Genomic DNA, 25,169 nt, shown 5'->3' on the forward strand with positions numbered 1-25,169 from the left:
TATTTACAAGCAACTGTCTAATCTTCATTTGGACTACATTCCAGATGACATGTAAATTAAGACTAAATTAAATGTTCACAATTTATAAGGGAGACCCATGAATAAACAAGTTCTCAGAAGATACTTTCATTAATTTTTAAAAGAAATTTTAGTGATTTAAATGTGTGTGTGTTCACATAAGCCAATGTCTCTTGTTACAAATGAGTACCTGCTGGGCTTTATGTGGGTGGCTGGGAAATTGAACCCCCACCTGAAGGCTTTGCAAGCCAATGCATTTAACTTCTGAGCCATCTCTCCATCCCCAACATTTTAATTATTCCTTAATACTATTGAATCAGTTTCTTCAATTGATTTCTTCAGAAGGTCTTAATATTAATGGTATCATTGCAGCTCAGTAATAGGAAATTATTTCTTCCGTTTTGGGTATTTTTACACAGTACTAATTGTAACAAATGAAGACCTTGAAATTGCATAATTTTAAGTTAATATTAGCATAAGCTAAAATTGTGGGGTTTTCTCAGAATTAATCAAGTTTTTAGCAGGAAGAAATAATTTTCCAACATGATAGAACTATAATAGTCTGTAGGGGCTTTAAACTGTGACAAATATGTTTATAAAAGGAAAGGGAAAACGAGATTTACAGAAGACTAGAAACCAGTAATATGAGAGACATGTCTCCTATTCTGGTTTTATAATTAGGTAATTAAATAATAAGATGTCAAGAAAAGGTGAAAAGAAGGATCATTCAAATGAATATATATGTAACCGACATTAATATTTATAGTGTCTCTCCCTAGAAAAGTAATATGTGTAATGGAATTTTTCTTAGACGTCTGAATATGTGTACATATATATTCATGTTTGAGTGTGTGTACTCATTTATGTATATGAACTTTCAGTGCAAAATATGTTATTTTTAAATTATATTTTATTTATTTATTTGAGAGAGAGAAAGAAGCAAAGAGAGAGGGTGAGAGAGAGAGAATGGGCATGCCAGGGCCTCCAGCCACTGCAAATGAATTCCAGATGCATGTCCTCCCTTGAGCATCTGGCTTGTGTGGGTCTTGGAGAATCAAACTGGGATCCTTTGGCTTTGCAAGCAAATGCCTTAACTGCTAAGCCAACTCCCCAGCCCCAATAATGTATTTATCTAAGTTGAATTCAAGTTATTGTTAAGGCTTTTCTTATTTAGATTTATCTTCCATATGTCTGCATACTTGTAGGAAAAAGGAATACTATAATACCCAACTAGAACCTCTTGATTCTAGATAGATCAGCACAATTTTAAGAGCAATATAGAAATAAATAACAATAAAATGAATTTCTACATTGTTAGTGATAACCTCAAGTGGCTTTGAGCCAATGAGATCATTGCCATTTATCTAAATTTATCATTACTATTGTGAATATAATAGTGCTGAAAATGTTGCTGTAATGGTCACTTTTATCAATGTTGTTTAAGTCTGAAACAGCCATTTTAAAACTTAGGATCATGGTGGCATGTTCTTAAGTAATTATGAATCCTTATATTTACAATAGACCTTTCCAGGTTTGTGTAATGGTTGTTGTTCTCTTCAGTGTGCCATTAAACTTCCTAATTTATCTATATTTAAAATCATTCTGTGTTTTTATTAGGAAAATATTGAAGTAGTTAGGAAATATTTCTAATATGGACTATTTACATAATTAGTTTTAAGTTCTGTACCAGTGTTGAAATTGATATAAATTTGGCAATGTCTAAGTCTTATAACTGTTATGAACAACATTAAAATTTTATTGCCTATAGGCTAGTGTGGATCTTTATCCTCTGCAAAAACATTATGTAATGTGGGCTACATTTTTATACGTTTTTTGTGAGACAAGCATGCAATTTTTGGAAACTGGTTATAAAGTATAAAGCAATGTAAAAATGATGTGGGCAAGCAAGTGATCTCTGGAAAGTCATTTTGGAAAATATAATTTACTTTTGAAGGTTAAATATTAGATTTCGTTTTGAGGAAAAGCATAGTTCCATCCTTTAAAATGACAAAAGAGACAATTTAATAATTGAAAAGTTATCCATTTCATTAAGTCTGAATGTTGGTAACATTGTTCAAAGTCTCACTTTTCTAATTTTTCATATGTCAATAAAGGCAAAGTTATGAGAATCAATAGAAAAAAATATAGATTTCAATAGAATAGAAAGGAAATAAAAACATGAATGTTAGTTCCTAAATTCAGGGATTATAATAATCATGAAAATCTTAAAATAAAAATCAATCCAAAAACATTTGAAGCTTCAAAAACACAACATTGGGAGGATTAGCAATCAATAAAATAACCAGAGTGTTACAAAGTAAAATGACAACCCAGAGCTATAAAAATTCCAGCACTAGATATATTGAAAATAGTAAAACTGAATGAAAAGCTATCACTTTATGCAACACTGTTTGTTTAGTTCATTGCCTTGTTCTCTAACTATTTCAAATTATAAGTTTTTATTTATTAACAGTGAGATTAGAATTATTCAAATGGGGAACTGCAAATGAGACAGTTTCCACTGCACACATTTTTTTTCTAGAGTTTATTTACTATTTTTTACTTTATGCCTCATGAAATAATGAATTTCAGGGCTGGATAGATTGCTTAGTGGTTAAGGCACTTTCCTGCAAAGCCTAACCACCTGCAGGTTTGATTCCCAGGACTCATGTGAGCCCGATGCACAAGGTGGTGTATGCATATAGAGTTTGTATGCAGCATCTGGAGGCCTTGGCATATCCATTCTATCTGTCTATCTCTCTCTATCTCTCTCAATAAATAAATAAAAATAAAAGTAGTTTAATAAAAATAAATTCATTATTTATATATATAATGAATTCATATATAAATATACTTCAATATATATTCATATACCTATGTGAATATGTATATATAATTTCAAGTCATACATAAAAGTAAAATTCTAGAAGATAAAAGTATGTTAACAAAGCTTTTACAAAAATATCAAGACTGCATTAATGAACATTGAACAAATAAAGCAATATACTAATTGGAACACATTGCATGTTAACAACTTCGGTACATAAATAGACAGTATTAGGGGACTAAAAATGAAAGCCAGAAAATGGGCAAAGATATTTGAAGTTCACATATAAAAGATGAAGTATGAGCAATCATAATTATAAATAATGCCTATGAATCTAAGAAAAAAATAGAAAATTTTGGAAAAAGGAAAAGTAAGAAGTGTCATAATGAGCTCTTTGAGAGCTGTTAGTAATATTCCGTGTTTTGATGTGGATGGATTTTACATAACAATCACCTTACAAGAAATGAAATATATTTTGTCCTTCATGGTAATATGACTTGACTCACTTTGTTACCTTTGCCAAACAGAGGAACAAATAGCCAATAAACATGCAGAGTTTGTCACATTAATATTTAATGATATACAAATTAAAAATCACTGTACCACCCACAGTGATGGAAATTTAAAAGTCTGGCAATGGCAAGTGATGATTATCCCTGCCAGATACTGTTTTAATTCATTTCACCCCTTATTAACCTTGGAAGAAGGAAGTTTTTTCATAACCAGTTACTAAAGATACTTCTTTGCCTGAGGTCATGTGGTAAATGGTAGTATCAGGATTCCTACGCTGAGTAACTGTTTGACCTATCTAAAGAGGAATAAGCATATCTTCATGTATAACTAGCCTTTGTCCACTAGTGTCATTAAGAATGTCACATAGGGGCTGGAGAGATGGCTCAGAGGTTAAGGCACTTGCCTACAAAGCCTAACCACCCATTCCTCAGTATCCACATAAAGCCAGATGCACAAAGTGATGCATGCACCTGGAGGTCATTTGCAGAGTAGGGAGGCCCTGGTGCACCCATTCTCTGTCTGTCTGCTTCTCTTCTCTCTATCTTCCTCTGCTTGCAAATAAATAGATAACAATGTCACATAAGTGGATTGAAAATTAGTTGTGGGCTGGAGAGATGGCTTAGTGGTTAAGCGCTCGCTGGCCTGTGAAGCTTAAGGACCCCAGTTCGAGGCTCAACTCCCCTTGACCCATGTTAGCCAGATGCACAAGGGGGCGCACACATCTGGAATTTGTTTGCAGTGGCTGGAAGCCCTGGTGTGCCCATTCTCTCTCTCTCTATCTGCCTCTTTCCCTGTCTGTCACTCTCAAATAAATAGAAATAACAAAATTAAAAAAAAAAAAAGAAAACTAGTTGTATCTGCAAACATCTAAACTCAGTCTATAAATCAATTATGGGTGCTCTAGTTCAGTCTAGAACACTAGGGACAGTGTTTGAAGAGTGATAATTACAAGGGGTCAGGGAAGGGTGAGCATAATTGGAGTCATGAGAGCTCTACTCCAATTGAGTGAGGTTGTGAAGTCTTGTAGAAATGGAAACAATGACTAAGAAACTCTGGAATTACTAAATAATTTTATTCTTTAGGGAGTGATGTTAGAGGGACATGTTTTAATCATATTTTCATTATAAAATAAAATCCATGAGACAAATCAACTTTAGAAAGAAAATAATTTTTTGAACTCCAAATTAGGAGAATCAAGTGAATGGTTGCAACATTAGTTCAATTCCAGTGAGGACCTCCTAGCTGTCATATAATGGAAAAAAAGTTCCTGTGGCAAGAATCATTCTTATCACCAAATACAAGTTACAGATCTGGAGAACCTAGACCATCCCTTATAATGATCTTCTTAGGATTGCTACTGAATCCCTATAAAGAGTACTACCATTACTTTCCACTAGCCTCCCTACTTAAAGGTCCCATCACCTGAGCATCACCTTAAGGGCCAAGCCTCATAGACCCTTAGGACATTGACCACCTCCAACCCATACTGGGGAGGAAGTAGCAAGTCACTAAGTTTTCAGGCAAATAGTTAATTTAACTTTTGTTTATCAGTATCTACACTTTCAACCATGAAACTTTAGCCAAATTTCTTCCCTTTCACTAGTTAAAGATGACTGATGCAGGAGGAAGTCATCTGCAGTCGAGTACTGAATTTACAGACATAAGTACAAAGCCACAATAGATATGTCAGAAGTCTAGTAGGGTATTATTTATTTAAATTTATTTTTCTTAAATTGCATGTCACCTTAATGGCCTGAAAGTGTTTAAATATGTCCATCAAAACCTAAGTTCCTCCTGAAATGTAATTTATGCTTGAGAATAATCTGAATAACATGATTTAAACAACAAGAAATGAGTTATGCTGCACCTAAATGAACAGCAGTGTAATTTGAGAAACCTTTGCATAGTAAATGAGAGATGTAATTGTTGCAAAGTTTTAAAAACACTTGATTTATTATCCATATGTTTACACTGACTTTTTGTCTTTTATTTAGTCTGTTTCACATTTTCTTTTACTCCTAGGAGAAAAAATTACAATTTTCCCCTTTGAAATAACTTACTTATATAAAATCTCTATGGTTGCAAAGTTTTAGGTTGTAGGATTTGGAGAAAGCAGAAACAGGGGAAAAGGGCATCTCAAGAATTTGGAACTGATTGGATTGGTGAAATTGCAGTCAGTCCCATGTGGCAGCAATGCCAATCTTGTCTCACTTTTTGAGTCTTACACAAGGATAAAAATAAACAACACAGGCCATCATCCTGTTGTCCTTTTCCTCATTCTTTCTTTTTCTGTCTCCATCAGGTAGGTGTACCATGATCAAGCACATAGGTCCCAATCCCTTTGAATTAATAGGGTCTTTACTTTATCTGGTACTATGAGAGTATAAAAACTACAGGAAAGAAATGGTCATTGGATTTGAGGTAAAGTTGTAGGCGTCCCTGCATAGAGGCCCAGTGGAGATAAGAGTATGAATAGTGGGTTGAAGTGGAGACCCCAGACTTTTTTTGGAGATGCTGATACTGCTGGCATGAGACAAAGATTTACCCAGGCTGTAAGCAGTTGATCTGTAGAGTTAAAATTGGAGCCTACAGAATTTGTCACTGACTACATATGTTGCACTTGAAGCTACAAATTTTGATGTTTACCCTCTTTGCTTTTGATCATTCATTGGATCAATGTTTCCTTGCTGTACCCAGTGACATTTTTTTAAATTATTTATTTATTTATTTATTTGAGAGCGACAGACACAGAGAGAAAGACAGATAGAGGGAGAGAGAGAGAGAATGGGCGCGCCAGGGCTTTCAGCCTCTGCAAACGAACTCCAGACGCGTGTGCCCCCTTGTGCACCTGGCTAACGTGGGACCTGGGGAATTGAGCCTTGAACCGGGGTCCTTAGGCTTCACAGGCAAGCGATTAACCGCTAAGCCATCTCTCCAGCCCCCCAGTGACATTTTTTAGTTAGACTAAATGCATTGCATTTTACATCATTATTATTATCAGTTTATGGGGACCAAAGGCAGAAAGTTGTTGTTGAAATCAATTATACCACATAAATCTATATGTTCTGGGTGATGCCCAGCTGATGGCAATTTGGGAGGTACAGCTTTGCTGGAGAAGGTGTCTTGTTAGGGCCAGTCTTTGAGGTATCATTGCCAGCCCCTCATTGCCAGACCTTGTATCACTCCCTCCCTGCTGTTTTTTACCTGCTGTCTGAAGGAGGTGATACCCGGCCTCTGCTCATACCATCATGAAGTTTCCCCTCGAGATTATAAGAACAAAATCTTGAGCTGGAGAGATGGCTTAGCGGTTAAGCGCTTGCCTGTGAAATGTAAGGACCTAGGTTCAAGGCTCAATTCCCCAGGACCCACGTTAGCTAGATGCACAAGGAGGCACACGCTTCTGGAGTTCCTTTGCAGTGGTTGGAGGCCCTGGCGTGCCCATTCTCTCTGTCTCTATCTGCCTCTTTCTTTGTCTGTCACTTTAAAATAAATAAACAAAAACAAATTAAAAAAAAAAAGAACAAAATCTTTCCTCCAATTAGTTGTTTTTGGTCAGGTGCTTCATCCAAGCAATGCAAAGGTAACTACAACACGCACCATGTTCAATTATTTCATAGAGGAAATAAACTGTTAAATGTATTATTAGGCAACTTGTTGTATATTGAATACCACTGATAAAATAGAAATGATAAGTTATGTGTGGACATGCAAAACATTCCCAGAGTCATTTTGTTGTTGAAAGATCTATTTGAGTAATTGCAGAATGCAATTAGTTATCAAAAGAAGATTCTAAACCACCTATAGTTTAAAAATGATCTGTTTGGGCTACCATTCACTAAGTATTTTAAATAAACATTGTCAGAGGAGACTTACATTGTGAGACACTGATTCAATTGATGTAGAGTGGAGCTGAAATATCAGTATTTTTGTTGTTGTTGCAGTTATTGTGTTGTTGAATTCCCCTAGTGATTTCATATGTAACTTTTTAAAGGTAAACTTAAATATCTTATTATTAATTTCTCTTCAATCTCTTAGGTGACTAGGACATATCCAGATATTATCTTCCTTTTAAATATGTTTATGTGTATATTTATTAGAGGGGGGGTCAGACAGAAAGAGAGAGAGAGAGAGAGAGAGAGAGAGAGAGAGACAATGGATCCACCAGGTCCTCCAGTCACTGCAAACAAATTTCATATGCATGCCCCCCTTGTGCATATGGATTACATGGATCCTAGGGAATAGAACCTGCATCCTTTGGCTTTGCAGGCAAACGCCTTAACTGCTAAGCCATCTTCTCCAGTCCTTATCTTCTTTTTTGCTCTTTTTATTTTTGTTTGTTTTTGAACACGGGGGTTTGAGCCGAGGGCCTTCCACATGCTAGGAAAGTGTTCTACTAGTAAAGTATATCTTTCCTCGATGAAACATTAATTTCTTAGTTACCTTTTCATGGGATATATTAATTGATATTAGTATTAATATTACCATTTCCTTGTACTAAGGCCATTTTGGTATTCAGGTTTAAAATATTGGTAACTGAATCTTTTCTTTAAAAAACAATGAAAGAACACCCATTACGTTTACATTAGTATTAACTATTTTGTTAACTGCTTATATGTGAAACAACAACGCAGATTATGTGTATTGTTCTGAATGCTTGATAAACATAATGAGAATTTTCAGTCAGGAGTAATGTTGAAACTGATAGAATTTATGAGATATATTTATTTTAATGCAAAATATTTTGAAATTAAAAATAAATCTCCAATTTGTAATGATATTAATATATGTTCATTTCTAGACTTATTAGAAATAATTATTATCATAGAAGATGATAAAATTCTAATACTCCAAAATAGTTTATGTTTTCATGTCAATCAAGAAATATATTCAACCATTCATGGTACCACATGCCTTTAATCATTGCACTTGGGAGGCAGAGTTAGGGGGATCACCATGAGTTCACCCTGAGACTACATTGTGAATTCCAGGGCAGCCTGTGATAGTGCAAGACCCTATCTTGAAAAAAAAAAAAAAAAAAAAAAAAAAAATATATATATATATATATATATATATATATATATGTATGTATATTAAACCTTTTAATTGGAATTTTTTCAGTTTAATTCATGCTTAAGTTTTATCATATTTCAATGAAAGTGAAATTTAAAAATATAAGAAATGACAAAGGTCACATAGTATGTCAGTATAAAAAAAGCAACCTTCTGTATTCATGTAATTTATTTTGTAAAATACACTTATTTTTTTCTTTTACATGCTTTCTACTTCTAGGCAATTTGATAGATCTGTTGAAAAATGGCGGCATTTTCACTATGACATGAAGATGTTTAATCAATGGCTAACCGAAGCTGAACAGTTTTTCAAAAAGACACAAAATCCTGAAAATTGGGAACATGCTAAATACAAATGGTATCTTAAGGTAAGGGGCAAGAACATTCTTCTCCCATATTGTCTTTATCTTTACAATAATATTATGAATGCTTTACTACTTTTAATTCAGTGGTAGATGATTGAAATTATAATTCTTCACTGATGTTGTTTTCACTGTACATGCCCTAAAATCATCATAATTCACATGCTGGGGAAACTGCTGTGCAGTTTTGTGAAAGGATGTAAGTTACCTAAATAGAAGTGGTTTATTCAATGAACTGTGAAGTGTAATTTCATCTGCGATGCAATGAATCATTTTGCAGTAGCATATAGTGTGCCTTTGGGGAAGTATGTGTATTGGCCCCTTCTTGTCTAAAAGGAGAATTTGTGGTATATTGAGTTGCAATATAGTTGCTAGATATATCTATCATGATAAAATTACGGGTTTGTTTCCCTAAAGACAATTTGCTGTGATGTAACCATTTCTATACATCTTATAGACAAAATGCCTTCCAAGATAGTCCAGAGGCCAAAACAATGCAGAGTTGTTAGTTCTTATTGACATTTTATGGTTTATGTTAATGGAAATGCAGCATATGATACATATGGATTATAACTAGTGCACAGTCTAATTCCAATTTGTTGTGTCTTTGAATATGCAGATAAAAGTAAATTGGATTGTGGTGTATGTAATTTAGTTGCCAAAATTATAGGATAGGTACAAGTATTATTGTATTTGTTATACCACTGCTTAAGTGTTTTGTAGGCTTGTTTATGTTCAAATTATTTATGTTGCAATTTTATGTCAAGCGAGTTTAAATTGAGACCAATTTTTGATGCCAGAAAATACTGATTAAGACAGATTAAGGCAAAGAAAATTATAACTTATTAAATACTTTAAAAATTAATTCTAGATTCCAGAAAGCAAAATAACATTCAATGTGACAATTCCCCATTCTCAAAATCTTTGCATAGCAAAGTAAACATTCAAACACCTATTTATATGACAAGCTATGTAAATACCCAGAATAAACACTTTTATTTTTATAATGGTATGTATATCAACCAAGTTATACCTACACATACACACACAAATACACACATACACACATGCACAAACACACACTAGCATTAGCATGAATTTCAAGGAATTCATGGATTCCCAACCATAAAAAGGTACATTTTGAATAGCATGTAGGAAATGTTGAGCTAATGCTCCATAAAGGATCTCAGCCTGAAAAGCATAAATATATAGAGTGATATATGACACTCTTGGGGAGAATTGCAAATCCTTTACATGCTCATATAAATCTTACACATGTTATAGAGTTCATTTTTTAATACAAAAGCAGCATGTGTTTATTATTATATAAATCAAGTGATGTACTTCTATAATTCTATCTTTGCTTTGGATTATGTTGTTTCAGGGGTCATGCTCAGGACTTTCTTCACCTAACTATGATTGATACAGCCTGTGTGTTTGATATGGGTTTGTCCTTGTTTAAAGTTGCATTCTTAGGAAGTCCACATTGAGAAGGAGTTAGTCTGGAAAAGGTTTATTAGAGAATATTTTGAAATATTTTTATTCACTTATTTGTATGGAGAGAGAGGGAGAGAGAGAGAGAATGGATGCCCTCTGGACTTTGCAACTGCTAGTGAACTCCAAATGCATGTGCCACTTTGTGTAACTGGCTTTACTGGTACTGGATATGGAACCCAGCCCATCAGGCTTTGCAAGCAATAGTCTTTAACTGCTGAACCATCTCTCCAGCCCTGAGGAAGAATTTTTCATATCAAGCAATTCATTTATTTGTTGTGTCCAAATTTTCTTTATTTACATATTAATGTGAATCTAAGTTTATCATTTTCATCAAGTTTTACAAACTTTTATCTGTGCTTTTTCAAGTAAAGGAATGCCAAAAATACACATTAGACAGTTTAAAGCAACCAGTGGTATGTCACTAATATTTGGTTTATTTACTTTATGTTGCTTTTTCTCCTTTTATAATTCATTTATACAATGTTTGTTTTCAAGTTGAATAATTCTTTATGATGTTTAATATGTGATTAATCCTTTCTGCTGTTTATGTTTAATAACATAAATTGTTATTTTCATTTCTCAGAAGTGTGATTTGGGTATTTTTGTATCTTCCATTTGTCTGTTCCACATGCAATATTTCTTGTAACTTTCTGAAGATATGGAACACAGACGTGATAATTTTCATAGCATCCTCATCTATGAATTCTAGAAATATTCCCCATTCTGGGCTACTTCTATCTAATGTAGTTTTCTTTTGCCTATGTATAATATTTTAATGGATCTTTGGATAAATTGTTAATTTTATTGTGTTTTATATAATGAGAAATTGAACTTTCTCCGTACTTGATATGTTAGTATTCCAATCAATTTTCTAGTTTGCAAAAACATCATACTTTACAGATTTTTGTTAATACATTATTACTTGTGACTAACTGAGCTTAACGTTATCCCATTACTGATATATTCAGAGTACTCTAATGCCCCTTGAAAGATTAGTTTGCCCCACGTCAGTGGTTGGTGGCAACAAGCAGGATTCCCAGCCAAAACTGAGCTCTGGTGGTTGGGTTCATTTTATTCCCTTTATATACTTCTTTTCTTAGGCTTGTGGAATTTTCTCACATTTAAAACTGGTAGGTATCCCTATGGGGATCTTCAAAAAATTTACTTTGAATATCATTCTTCTCTTTAAGATTCTTCCTTATGTTGTCTAGACAGCTTAGCTGCCTCGGACTCTGAGCTCTATTGCCTAAGCTCAAGGAGATAACCTTCTATTTAAGCATTCACTCTTTTGGTTGGCCTGGAACTCTCCCTGGACAGGAATTTGTAGCAACTGTTGTGATCAGTAATGTCTTTCCAATAACTCTGTGACCATACTTCTTCTATGTGTAGAATCTTTTGTCTGAAAACCAATTATTTCACATATTTTGTGTTATTTTACATCAGATTTTTTAAAAAAGCAAATTCTTTAATCTTGTCACTTTGATTCAAAATTGGCAATAAATATCCAATGGAAATGAGTTTTTAAAAAACATCTTCTAACACATGATTATTACACAATCATGCAAATGTATAATATTTTTATGTGTCTGCAGAATGTTGGAAAATTCTGATTTCAAGGCAGTATAATTTAGTTGGACTGATGAATATTTATCAAAATATTTGACTCTTAGATATAAAGCTGCAAAAGTCTGCCTTTTTAGTTTGTTTTTAATCAACAAATTAATAAGAAGAGAATTCTAGATGTCTAGCAAACAAACCATCTAGAGAAGGGAGAATGAATGATATCAGAAATCCATCAAAAAGTTAGCATACTTCTTTCTATATGATTATAACTCCAAATTCAGAAACATGCATGTACACACACAGAGACACACACACCCCCCACACACAATGCCAGAAATTTCCTTTCTGGTTAAACTTTCATTTTAAAAAGTCTACTGAGCTGGGCATGGTGGCAAACATCATTAATCCCAGCACTTGGGAGGCAGAGGTATGATGATTGCCTTGTGTTCAAGGCCACCCAGAGACTACACAGTGAAATTCAGGTCACCCTGGACTAGAGCAAAACCCTACATAAAACAAACAAACAAACAAACAAACAAACAAACAAACAAACAAACGAAAATGTCTACTGAGGGCTGGAGGGATGGCTTAGCAGTTAAGGCATTTGCCTGCGAGGCCAAAGGACCCAGGTTCAATTCACCAGGACCCATGTTAGCCAGATGCACAAGGAGTCACACACGTCTGGCATTCGTTTGCAGTGACTAGATACATGGGTGTGCCCATTCTCTCTCTCTCTCTCTCTGTCTCTCTCTCTGTCTCTCTCTGTCTCTCTCTCTCTCTCTCTCTCTGTCGTGCCCCCTCTTTCTCTGTCAAATAAATAAATAAAATATTTTTTTTTAAAGTCTGCTGATAAGGTAAATGGAAAGTTTGGAATCTTAGCGGTGCTGTCCATCATAGGAAAAAGAATTTAACTTCTATGATATCAGTTTTAAAAACGAAACATATATATACATTTTAGCAGCAGACATATACGTTAGCATGAACTAACAATGATTCTTTTGAGTTAAATCAATCAGTAGTCAATATTCTAAATAACTGGATGGTAAAATTAGGTTGTTTTAAAATTTAATATCAGAACTTATGAGACAGAGTTAGTAAGATCACTGTGAGTTTAAGGCCATCCTGAGACTACAGAGTGAATTCCTGGTAAGCCTGGGCTAGAGTGAGACCCCACCTCAAAACACCAAAAATATATTAATAATGGTAATTCATACAGTGATAATGCAGTGTGCCACCAATTAGTCAGAAAAAGAACAGGGAAGTATAATTCAAAACCTATGAATGTTTAGGTCTAGTTTGTTTTTTCTAAATTAGGAAGAACTAACTTAACTTTTATTTAAAAAAAAGATAGATTTATTTGTTTATTTATTTGAGGCACACACACACACACACACACACACACACACACACACACACACACATATATATATTCTTAACTTTTTAATTTTTTTTATTTATTTGCAAGCACAGAGTGATAGAGGAGAGAGAGAGAGAAAGAAAGAGAGAGAGAGAGAGAGAGAGAGAGAGAGAGAGAGAGAGAGAGAACAAATGAATTCCAGACACATGCACCACTTTGTGCATCTGGCTGTACATGGGTACTGGAAAATTGAACCTGTATCACTAGGTTTTGCAGGCAGGAATCTTAACCACTGAGTCTTAACCTCCAGCCAATATCATTAACTTTTAAAGCAGGGTATATAATTGGTTTTGAAAATTCTTATAAAAATAAAATAAATAATTTCCATTACATTAAGTATTTACAATTGTTGAATGGAACTTCAGCCTGTTTGTTTGTTTGTTTTAATGGTACAATGCTACTTAGTAAAGAACTAACAACACTTTCTAAAGAATTTTGCCATGTACAAATATGAAGCCTTGAATTTAAAGAAATTCCATTTGAAATCAGCCTTCAGAAGTGAACATTCATGAAAAATTTTAGATTAAAATTGTTACAGTTGAAATCAACATACCTTACATAGACATAAACAGTGAAATGGCATTATGTGATTTTGGTATAAATTATTGCTATTTTAAGGTAAAATATAGTCTTTCTAATATTAACTTATTTCTGAGTATTTTCTTATGATTGCTATATTACTATGCTTCATTATCATCTGATTGACATGTTGTTTGTGAAACATATTTATGTATGCCTCTGTAAATATATTCAACCAACAATATTTACTTTTGTCATAATTCATCTGAATTGATTATGATAGGACAAACCCTTACATGAACATTGCTTAAATATAGAATATTTTAATGCTGCTTGTTTTTTCTGTCATCAAATATGAAGACTTGCTGTATTAAAGCAAAGTATACTTTTCCTTTTTCATATAAAACTAGACACAGAGAATTGGAGGAAAAGGCAAAGAAAAAAATGCATTAGGGCCAGAGACAGGTTTAGCTGTTCTTCAGTTCTGCCTTACCTTGGCTATCAGTGATTAAAGAAAAAAATTTCTAAAGGACCCAGTTCTGATGAGTTGAAATTCAGAGAGCACAATGGAATTGAGACGACTTTCTTCTAAAGGTTTGAGACTAACGGGCCTATGTGGACACGTTCTTCTAAATGGGATTCCATTCTTCTCATTCTGCTTTCTGCATGTGCAGCCTCAAAAGCTCTTCTGGAACAGTGGCTGCTGTTGCAAAGCCATGGGCTTGGCAAAAATGATGAATGCTGAATGGATGTCCATAGGGTCATTGGCAGCATCTCCTCCAGGGGGCAAGATCTGTATGTTTCCTAGGATAAACCTTGATATTTAATCTGTAGTATACTCTCTAAAAAGATTGTATGTGAGATAACTGTCATTCTGCTAATAGAGATTAATTCAAACACTCTGTTATAAGGCATATGGTGTAAAACACTAAGCTTGATCCAATATGTTTTCTATATTGTCAGTTTTACAGTGCTGGTTTTACCAGCTGACTAGTGAGTTTGATGACTTCTTAACAGCCACACTGCTGAGACTCAAATTCTGAAAGAAAAAAAAAAAAAAACTTTGATGGAAAAATTATTTGAGTAAATATTCCTGCCATCTGTTGCCCTTTATTTGGACTCCAATGTTAAGAATAATTCATAGCATTGCTTGCCCTTTATATTTCCCCAGCAGTAATAAAATTTCATAAGATTTTGTTTTACAGTCAAAATTCTATCCTGCTTTCTGTACCTAGAGGATGTACACTAGCATAAAATCAGCAAGAAAATTTATTACTAAGGGAACTTGCCTCTAGTCACTCACTTTAGGGTCCCAGAAATGTATAAGGGTGGGAATACATTTTAAAACGAGATTTTCAATGCAATAAGCAGGTAGTGGCATGAGAATTCAGTCTCTTAATACAGTTAAACACTTAGGCACTTCATTCTTACGTAAATATCGTTAGTATTTTATTGCTGCTTAGAAACTCTTCGACATCTTCTTGGCTCCCATGCATCTTTTCAGAAGTAGTAAATAACAGATTTATTGGTTGCTTGGCATAGTGCAGAAATCTAGAGTGGGGATCTAAATCATTGTCTATCAAATGAAAGTTTCATAAATAACCATATTAAAATAATTGTATCATTTCAATGACTTATTCTTAAAGTTCTGTTGTCCAGGATATGTCTAAGAATTATATATAAAAAATTTATATATAAATTAGATTGTTGTATATTATTGGGAAGAAACAAGAACAATATCTATAGCTTATTATAACAACTACTGCAGTACAGAACTACTTAAAATGCCTGGGTAAAACCAGTCCTTCCCTAAGGGATCCCTACTGGTAGCAAATGAAATTCTCAAGAAAAAGAAAAAAAGGGTAACATGATAATTATAAATCTGAGATTAATAGAAAAAAATTCTCACATCAATATACAAAGAATGTGGAATACAAATTTATATTATTGAAATATGAAATAAATTTTAATGCATACATGTTTCACAAAATAACAATTTTTGCAAGCAAGCTCCTTTAACCACTGAGCAATCTCTCCATCTATGGAAACAATAATTCTTTACAAAGATATTAGAGCTACATTCATCTTGCTGTTTTCCTCACATGCTTTACTGTTTCATTTATTATTTATTCCTGCCACTACATGTACTTTTATTGTTTTTATACTGAAGATACTAATATGTTTTCTTTACCTGTTTTACATATCTTAATATCCCCTCTTTTATTTCCATATATTTCTCTTGCTTATCTATGTTGAAGTTCTAATGTCATAGCATATATATTTTTAAAGTCCTCTATTTTACAGTGAATACAAGCATAGATATGCAAACTCATATGAAAAATACATGCATAAGATACTTTTCTCCAAATTTTACTATTACCATTATTAATAATATTATCATTTGAAAAATTGTTATATGTGTTTTCATGTATATTATTTACACTTTCCATTACAATGTAAGTCTTGCTTTTCTTGCTCACATCAATTTGCATCAGTACATAAACCTATTTCTTCAAACATTGTACATACATACATAGGTAATTAAGGAGATTATCCTTTCATTGAATTATTCCCTTAGTCAAGGTATCCTTTGCCATTCTTATTTCATCTCATACCCAAAGTAATTTTTTTAAAAAAATCTCTTTTTTAAAAATTTAACTTATTAGTTTTCTTTTCAGCAAATACAGGCAGTTTGGTACCATTGTTTAGGCTCGTCCATGATCTACTCCCTCCCATTGGACCCTCCTTGTTGATGTAAATGGGTCATGCATTGTGGAGTTAGCCCACAGTTATTGGTACGATAAATGTCTCTGCATATCATGACCCAACATGTGACTCTGACATTCTTTCTGCCCCCTCTTCCGCAAAATTTCCCTGAGCCATGTTTGGTTCGTTTTTGGTCTGCTTCAGTGCTGAGGTGTTGGGGGCCTCTGAGGCTCTGGCTCTCTGATTTGGTAGGAGTTGATTTCTCTGTGTTGGTCTCCTTCCCTTTGTGCTGGTATCCGGTTCACAGGAAAACATCACCCTTGCTTGTTTGGCCAATTGTCCTTAGTTTCAGTTGGGCCCCTTTTGAGGTATGTTGGGGCAGCTCTCTCAGGATCTGCATCTATCTGAAAAAGAGAAGCAGATTCTCCAACGGAGAGTAAGTTAGCACCTGGAATATTGAGATAACACTTACTTTTTTGATAGAGAGTTTGATAGGTGTAGGCCCTCTTGTACCCCATGATCTCTTATATTAAGGTGCTCTTACATCTTCCATGTTTAGAATACATAACACTTTCATATTGTCTGATGGTTTATCATTTTCTTACCATTAAAACAAATCTCCAATGCCCTACTTCAACAAACATCCACTGTGCGCATGAGTGTAAAGCAGAGACAATGTTGCTGTTAGGGAAAGGGTTAATTAATAATGTTATTTTCCTTAATAAGTTCATAGCACATTAACACTAATATCTAAGTCTAGTGCCAAGTGTGTGAACACTCTAGAAAGCACTTAAGCTAGCTCACACAATATGCTGGGCTCTTTATTGTAAGTATGTATTATTGAGGCATTTACACTTCCTTAATATTTCTGTACTTCACATATCACATTAGTAGAATCACTGGGGAAAACATGACTTGAAGAAACCAGAACTACATATAGATTGTGAGCAACAGCCTGAGGAAAGAGTTATTTTTGAGCAAGACATGGAAAGAGTGTAAGAAAATATCCAAATATAAGTTGTAATTTGTAAATGATAATAAAGTTGACAAACCATAGTACAGGCAATCTATTCACAGTTGGGTGTGTTCAGGATGAACTATTCATCAAGTTGAAACAGAAGTATCTAGTCATAATAGTACTAAATCTCCTGCTCTATAATCAAATTATAGGTAACAAGCGAGAAACTTAAGATTGTTTGAGAACATTGTGGTCAACATATTTTAAAACTCATATAAGTAACCAAATAGTATTGTCAACAAATTTATGTTCATGTTTTCCTATCAAAATTATTAACAAGGAAAGGTTCAGGGCATGAGTCATGAAAAATAGTGGATATAACTGATACAAATAAATATCTGTATGGTAGCATTTTCGCTTGTGGTTTTATGGTTTTACATTTACTATTTGTCAGTACCAGATTTCATCTTTATAAATTACTATCAGTAAAGTTTTAATTTTCTCTGTGTCCTAGGTTCAGCTTCTTGTTTTACTTTAATATTTTATATCAACTTTTCAGAGAGACAAGTATGCTACTAGGGAATGTGATATCATGAATTAGTTAATTTTATGAGTAAATATATCATGTATGACATACATCAGAGAACTTGCAGTGAAATTGTGTGTACTATATAGTTTCTTAATATTATTATAAATTATCAATGTATTATTGATCATATAAATATTAAAGAAAAAACACCAAACTATGGAAACAAATCTTGCAGGCAACCTGCTTTTATGAACAGTTTTAGTGATTCTCCACCACACCTATTTATTTACACATTTTCTGTGGTTATTTCTTTGCTACAAAGGCAAAACTAAGTAGTTTCTACTTAGATCCCTTAGCCTGTAAATCCAAAAAGACTTAATACAGACAGAGAAAGAAAGAGGCAGATAGATAGAGAGAGAGAGAATGGGCACGCCAGGGCCTCCAGTCTCTGCAAACGAACTCCAGATGCGTGAGCCTCCTTGTGCATCTGGTTAACGTGGGTCCTGGGGAATCGAGCCTTGAACTGGGGTCCTTAGGCTTCACAGGCAAGCACTTAACCGCTAAGCCATCTTTCCAGACCAAGCCCTAGTACTTTAATATGACTACACAATATGTAGTGATTACATCAGGGCATTTAGCATATCCTCATATCCATTACTTCAAATATTTAGGGATTTATCTATTTTCTAGTTATTTAGAAATATGTAACACAAGATTGCTTAACAAATCATTTGAATGTCACTTAAATGATGTGCAGAAGACTTTTATTCATATATATGCATATATATGAATATATATATATATAGTATTCATTTAAAAGAGAGAAAGCATGAGAGAAACAGGGAGAGAGAGTGAGATAGAGAAAACCACCACACCAGGTCCTGTAACCAATGCAAAGGAACTTCAGATGCATGTGCCACGTTGTGCATCTGGCTTTATGCGGGTAATGGGGAATCCCACCTGGGTCCTTTGGCTTTGTAGGAAAGCATATTAATGACTAAGTCATTTCTCCACCCCTAAATTTTTATTCTTTAAGTCCAGATAGCTACTGATAACAAGTCTACTTGGGGCCCTAAGCCATTTAAAAGATACAATAAACCAAGTGTTCTACCCAAGAAAATGTTTGGTCATTATTCTGCTTCAGTATTTTTCTCACCAGCACAATTCACTAAGCCAAGTGTCTTCTTTCTTGAAATTTTGAAGTTCATGTTCAGTGATCAGCTTAGCTTTCATCCATTATAATGTAGTTTGCTAATCAGAGTCAGGAAAGTGTGCCTTCTGCGATGATCTGCTGCTGTCCTCCTTGTCTCAAGCTATTTTCTTGTTTTTATCTTTCAAATTCTGCAAACACATTCAATCCCTTTCCATGCACCTCCTTGGCATAAGCAATTTCTTTTATTTTTAAATGAGAACCTTAACGATATACAGGCTCATCAGAGAAAGACTTCTTCTAGTCTAGATCCTTTCATAAAGAAGGGTAGCTAACACTTGGAGAGATATAAAACATAACCATTTGCATGTAATGAACTGTTTGTAATACTTTGTGATTGATGTGCAATTTTTATTTGACAAGAGAGAAACAATTAAGATCAGCTGTAGTCATATATTCAAGAATACCAATGTTCCTTCCACACTTTAAGTGTTGTTGGATCATTATATGAGATTCATAATTTTATCCTGTTGTACCCACTTTTGCATTACCATTCAGTCTTAATTTATTATACCCTATTAAAAGTTTTTAGGTAATTTGTTCTTATTGCTACCCAGACATTAAAATGTCTGCAGGCTGTGAAAATGAATAAATTTAATGTGCCAGTACAGTTCTCTCCAAATCCTGGCTCTACAGCTAATAGTACATCCTTACCATAAATCCTAGTTACCATAGATTTATTTGAAAATATCATTTAGTGATAAGTTTAAATATTCCACATTAATATATTTTATTGTCAAATTTCTGGGTATTTTTACAATGTATAGTTTCTGTATGTGTTTACAAAATACATACTTTCAGTGCTTATAATGGATAGATAAAACAACTATAACTTTAAAACAACACAATTGTAAAATACAATAAGCTATGCAGCATGGTTTAATGGAGGCTTATGGACATTTACTTAAGATGTTTACAATTATGAGGAGACTCATTCAATCCATAGTTCATAAAAATGTATAAGCTTAATTTCACCCACAGCACTAGCCTTACAAGAATGTGCAGGGCAATTCATGAATACCTAATATAATTTAGTTTAAAGGAGGCTGAACTGGTAATTTTTTTATGTTCTGTGCAATATCATGATGAATAAAAGTTAGGAAATAAAATCATATTGTTAAGGAGGAAGAGAATGAAGGAAGTTTTCTCACACAGATTACCCAAGCATAGATAATCTGAATGTATAGAATTGGTTCTTCTCACTGTTCTAGAGGCCAACATGCCAATGTGAAGGAGTAAGCATGTGGTAAGGGCCTTCTTCATGTGTCACCACAGGGCAGGAAGAGAGAGAGAGAGAGAGAGAGAGAGAGAGAGAGAGAGAGAGAGAGAGAGAGAGAGAGAGAGCAAAACTTACATCATTGGAGTGAAAATAATCTAAATAAGGTGGACTCATCATTGTCTGGTCACCTCTGAAAATTCCCATTTGTGATACTATTATCATGGTAACTGAAGTTTTATATGAGTTTTAGAAGTTAAAACATTTAAACCATTTCAATCATACTAGTCACTATTATAATTATGAAGACAATGTTAGGTTGTCCCTGAGTTTAGCAGTATCTTAGAAATCTAAGAAATATCATTGAGCTGCACTGTTAATATTTAGACTTCTGCTATATACACAAGTCCATTACTTTTAAATTAAAAATTGCTCAAATTCTTAGGGCATGTAGCCCAGTTCCAACAGAGTCCTCTCCTCCCCCTTTGAAAGTTCATACACCAAGCCTTCAGAGTCCACAATTCTCTCTGCATTTAGGATTTTCAAACTCTTACCACAATAGGCTATCAAGTTCTGCTTAAAGCACTGCAAGACTTCTCTAGTCAAAAGTACCAAATCCTCCCATATTGCTCCTTCAAGGATATTCCAAAAGACCCAAAACCTACAGGCTCAGATTCATTGCATCAATTGCTCAGTCTTAGTACCAATTTTCTTTTATAGTTACCTTCTTATTTCTGGGGAAAAAAATCCAAACTGAAGTAGCTTATGGGAGGAAAAGGTTTATTTCAGACTTATAGATTCCAGGGGCAGAAAAAGCTAGCTCCATACATCCATAACAAAGAGACAATAGCTGAAACCAGCAAGCATAAACAGCCAGAGCTCATATTGGCTCTTGACATACTTAGTAGGGCTGGACTCAAGATCCTCCCCCAATTACACACCTAGACCAGGGCTCTTCCTACTAGAGACGTAAGTAAGAAGTTTAATATTAATCACAAATATCTGGGCCCTTGAACTTTAAACCACCACAATAACTAACATGGACTTAATTCCATCATAATGGACTCAAGAGTCTTACATTTTTATTAATTATTTAAATTAATTTTGAACTTGCCTGCATGAACAAATTGTGTGTTGGTCCTATACACCTCATGTTATACTCTAATATTCCCTCTTCCTTGCCTCCTCCCACTCAAGGTCCTCCTCAGTGGTATTGTTGGTATTTACCATGGGGTTATGAATGTTATCAGAAACGTGTGTGTGAAGGGGAATTTCTTGGTATATAACTTCCCACTCTATGATTCCTATAATCCCCTTCTGCTCCCTCTTCCACAGTGTTCCCTGAGTGAGCCTTGTCAGGTGAAAGTCTTACTTTAGGAGATGTAATTACAGTGATTAAAAATATAGTGAGGAATCTGGGCATGGTGGCACATGCCTTTAATCCCAGCACTCAGAAGGCAGAGGTAGGAGGATTGCCATGAGTTCGAGGCCGCCCTGATACCACATAGTGAATTCCAGGTCAGCCTGAGCTAGCGTGAGACCCTACCTCAGAAAACCAATATATATATATATAAAATGAGGAAACATGTAACTTTGCATATTATTTTCAGTTTGACCCAAATTAAATATTAATTTACGGTGATAAAGGAAGGCAGGACTGCAGAGCCATGAGCAGCATGTACTCTTAGCAAGTTATCTTTTGCTAATCTAATATTTGAACATATAAATACCAATAGTAATGAAGAAAACCTCTGTTCCAAATATAATTTTAAGAAACAAGATTTCAGTAAAATAGCATCAAATGCTGGGTTACATGGAATTGCCTCAAAAAGAAATAAATTAGCTTCGGTACAATGATATCCCTGCTGAAAGTGTTTTCTTAAAATAAAATTTCCATCACTTAGTTCTTAGAGATTTGTACCTTTTAGTGGTGTGGAATTTGGAAGTTTAAACCCATCATTGCATAGAAATCTTTGAAAAATATGCAAGTAAATGATTTTCCCTTGTATCACTGTTGGGTATCAACTAACAATAGGACAGAACCACAAACAAGAATAAGGGAATAAGAGATGGAGCATATCAGCAAACAAATGAAAACAGGAAGTTGTCACGGGTGTAGACTAGTTCCCTATAGCACTTACCTTTGGAAACTGGCTTTGATGCATCATGGGCATTTCACTCACAGGATGCTGAGCTCTTGATCTACATCTCAAAATTCCAATCAAACAAGGATTCTATATTTTATTTAAATTCAAAGTCCAGAGAGTTATTAACTTTCTAGGAGATAATCCATTTAATCCCTATCTGGGGAGAAGGTTTTAGGATTTGCTTAGAAATAGTGTTATCTTTTAGAAAACCCCAGGGTGACAGTCAAGATGCTGTCATTAAAGGTGCATCTGGGCAGAAGCAGAATACAGTATTTTTCCATGCATGATGCTTTCATCATCCTCATTACCTGCTCAGTTTCAACGTCCCATTTGTTGTGGTTTCCATAGCATCACACCCACAATGACACATGGTAGGTTTTGAAGAAGAAGAACAAAAAAGGAAGTAAATGTTCACATTTATTGCTGGTAAAAATATTTTGTTCTATTGGATTAAATTATATATATAATGAAATTGGACAGTTTTTTCATAGCCAGTGTGGCTATTAGAAAATGTGAATATGCTTTTTTAAAATTAGTTTAGTTTTAAATATTTCAAGTTAATTATAATTTTAATTGCCAACACAATTTTATGTATTTCTTATGTACATGATATGTGGCTTGCTTTCTATCAGTGCTACTTTGTAGGGCCCAAACTTCCTAGTTGAGAAGGGAAAACACCCAGCATACTAGCCTTGTGTCCTCCTTCTTGATTTGTTTGTAATCAGCAAACTTCATATAATTTATTGGGACTAAATAAGAAATCCTCATAATTAAGACATTAAAGGAAAGCTAGTTGGAAAGGGAGGGAAGATAGACTAGTGACCACTTGTCCTTAGCAACACCCTTTTCCATTCTTTCTCTTTCATCCCAAATGAAATCTGCAATATTCACAGTTAGCTTTATGCCTTAGAAAACAAAATGTAAACAGCATTAATTCTCCTCTAGGATTTTACATTAACAAAAAGATTTTAAGAACAAGTGGCACAAAGTAATTTGGGAAATAGGTGAAAGATAGCATGTTTGAAAGGTAGGAACTATAGGCACTACTGACACTACCTTCCCATAAATTTGCACAGGAGCAAAATTTGTAGTATCAGCATTGTTTAGTAACTTTCAACTGTTAGCTGTCAGAATGCAAATCCATACACTCCACAAGTGGCTTGGCACCCCACAGGGTTCACTGTTGGGGGGAGGCATGGAAAGGGAAATATACTTTGCATAGGTAAAACAAGTGAAACAAGGGGTGGTTAGCCATGGAGTATTTTGGAAATTGTTGATGCTTGAGTAAATATGAAGAGTCATTATTAGTTTACCCAACTTGAAATTCTTGGTTCCACCCTTAGCTGAACTACTAATCATTGATATCTTGATGGTGACTGGGGAGAAAGGTTCTTAAATGGAATCAATGTCCAAATTATAGTGCACATCTTGGCTGTGGAAGTTATTGACTTTTAGCCAATATTTTCTATTCTTTCATTTGTAATATGGGAAAACAACATAATGAACCTTAGCCTCACTGTCAAGACTTGCCTATCTTATCACATTTATAACCAGCACAAGTCAATACATATACAGGGTTTAGGTCTCCAAAGTTTGTTTAGCTTTCTTATTACATTATCATTTTACTATTGATGACAGAGAAAAATAAAAACCATATCGATTACAAAAACTGATTTATTTTTAGTAAGTTAGATACATTTGCATTACTTTTTACAATCTTGCATGTATAAAGAAACTAAACATGTATTTTCATATACTATGTTCAATTTTAATGAATTATTAATTTTTCCAATTAAAAGTATCCTATAATCTCACTGTAAGAAATTGTGGAAAATAGAAACATAAAGAAGAGAATCTATAATTTCATTGGCAAAGTGAGATTTTTATTAAATACTTAATTTCATACAAATCATAAGGAATGCCTATTCGAATTAGCATGGTAACAAGAGTGTCTGTACAGGTTAAAAGATAACTTGAGAAACAAAATCTTTCATAAATAATAATTTACTAAAATAATTCTGAAGTAAGGTTGGTAAATAAGATATAAAAGTGGTTTCTATGTGAAAGACACAGATCTCACCTTAAATGGGATAAGAGATTATTCTGAAGTCAAATATGAGTGACCATGGTCCAAGGAAACAGATTTAGGTTACCCCAAATTCCATGTTACAATGTGTTAACAACTTCCCGAATGCTTTGTACATACAGAACAAAAGCCAGTAGTCATAAATCAAAGAACTTTTCAAATACATTGGCTGACAATCAAGTAGGTGGGTTACAGCAAAGTGGGGAAAATCTCCACCATAGGCCTTCGTATCTGTTGACATTCTTAGCCCTTGGGCTGGTGGAAGCTGGTGGTATGGCAGTACCTTTCAAAATGGTTGCACCTGATCAACTGATAGTCACATGGATATTAGGTCAGACACAAAGGTGGGTGATAATGACTACTGAGGTGCTAAAGGGAGCTCAAGGTAATAAGGCTTTGGTCTTGCAACATTCCATCTCTCTGTGGTCACAGGAGCTTTTTCAGTCCATTCAGCCTTGCTGGAAGTAGGTACATCAGGTATAGAGCTTTTATGGGAACATTAGTTCCCACCGATAACATCCCACAGACTTTG

General features: G+C 34.2%; 1 protein-coding gene across 1 annotated transcript in view; it reads left to right on the forward strand.

Moving 5' to 3' along the window:
• Positions 1-25,169, forward strand: part of Dmd (dystrophin) — a 2,157,654-nt gene that overhangs the window by 1,008,564 nt on the left and 1,123,921 nt on the right. Inside the window, exon 45 of the mRNA XM_045140973.1 lies at positions 8,648-8,795. Coding sequence (XP_044996908.1) covers positions 8,648-8,795 — 148 coding nt within the window. The remainder of the gene's footprint in view (positions 1-8,647; positions 8,796-25,169) is intronic.

Source organism: Jaculus jaculus, chromosome X, assembly GCF_020740685.1.
Source record: "Jaculus jaculus isolate mJacJac1 chromosome X, mJacJac1.mat.Y.cur, whole genome shotgun sequence".
Lineage (NCBI taxonomy): Eukaryota > Metazoa > Chordata > Mammalia > Rodentia > Dipodidae > Jaculus > Jaculus jaculus.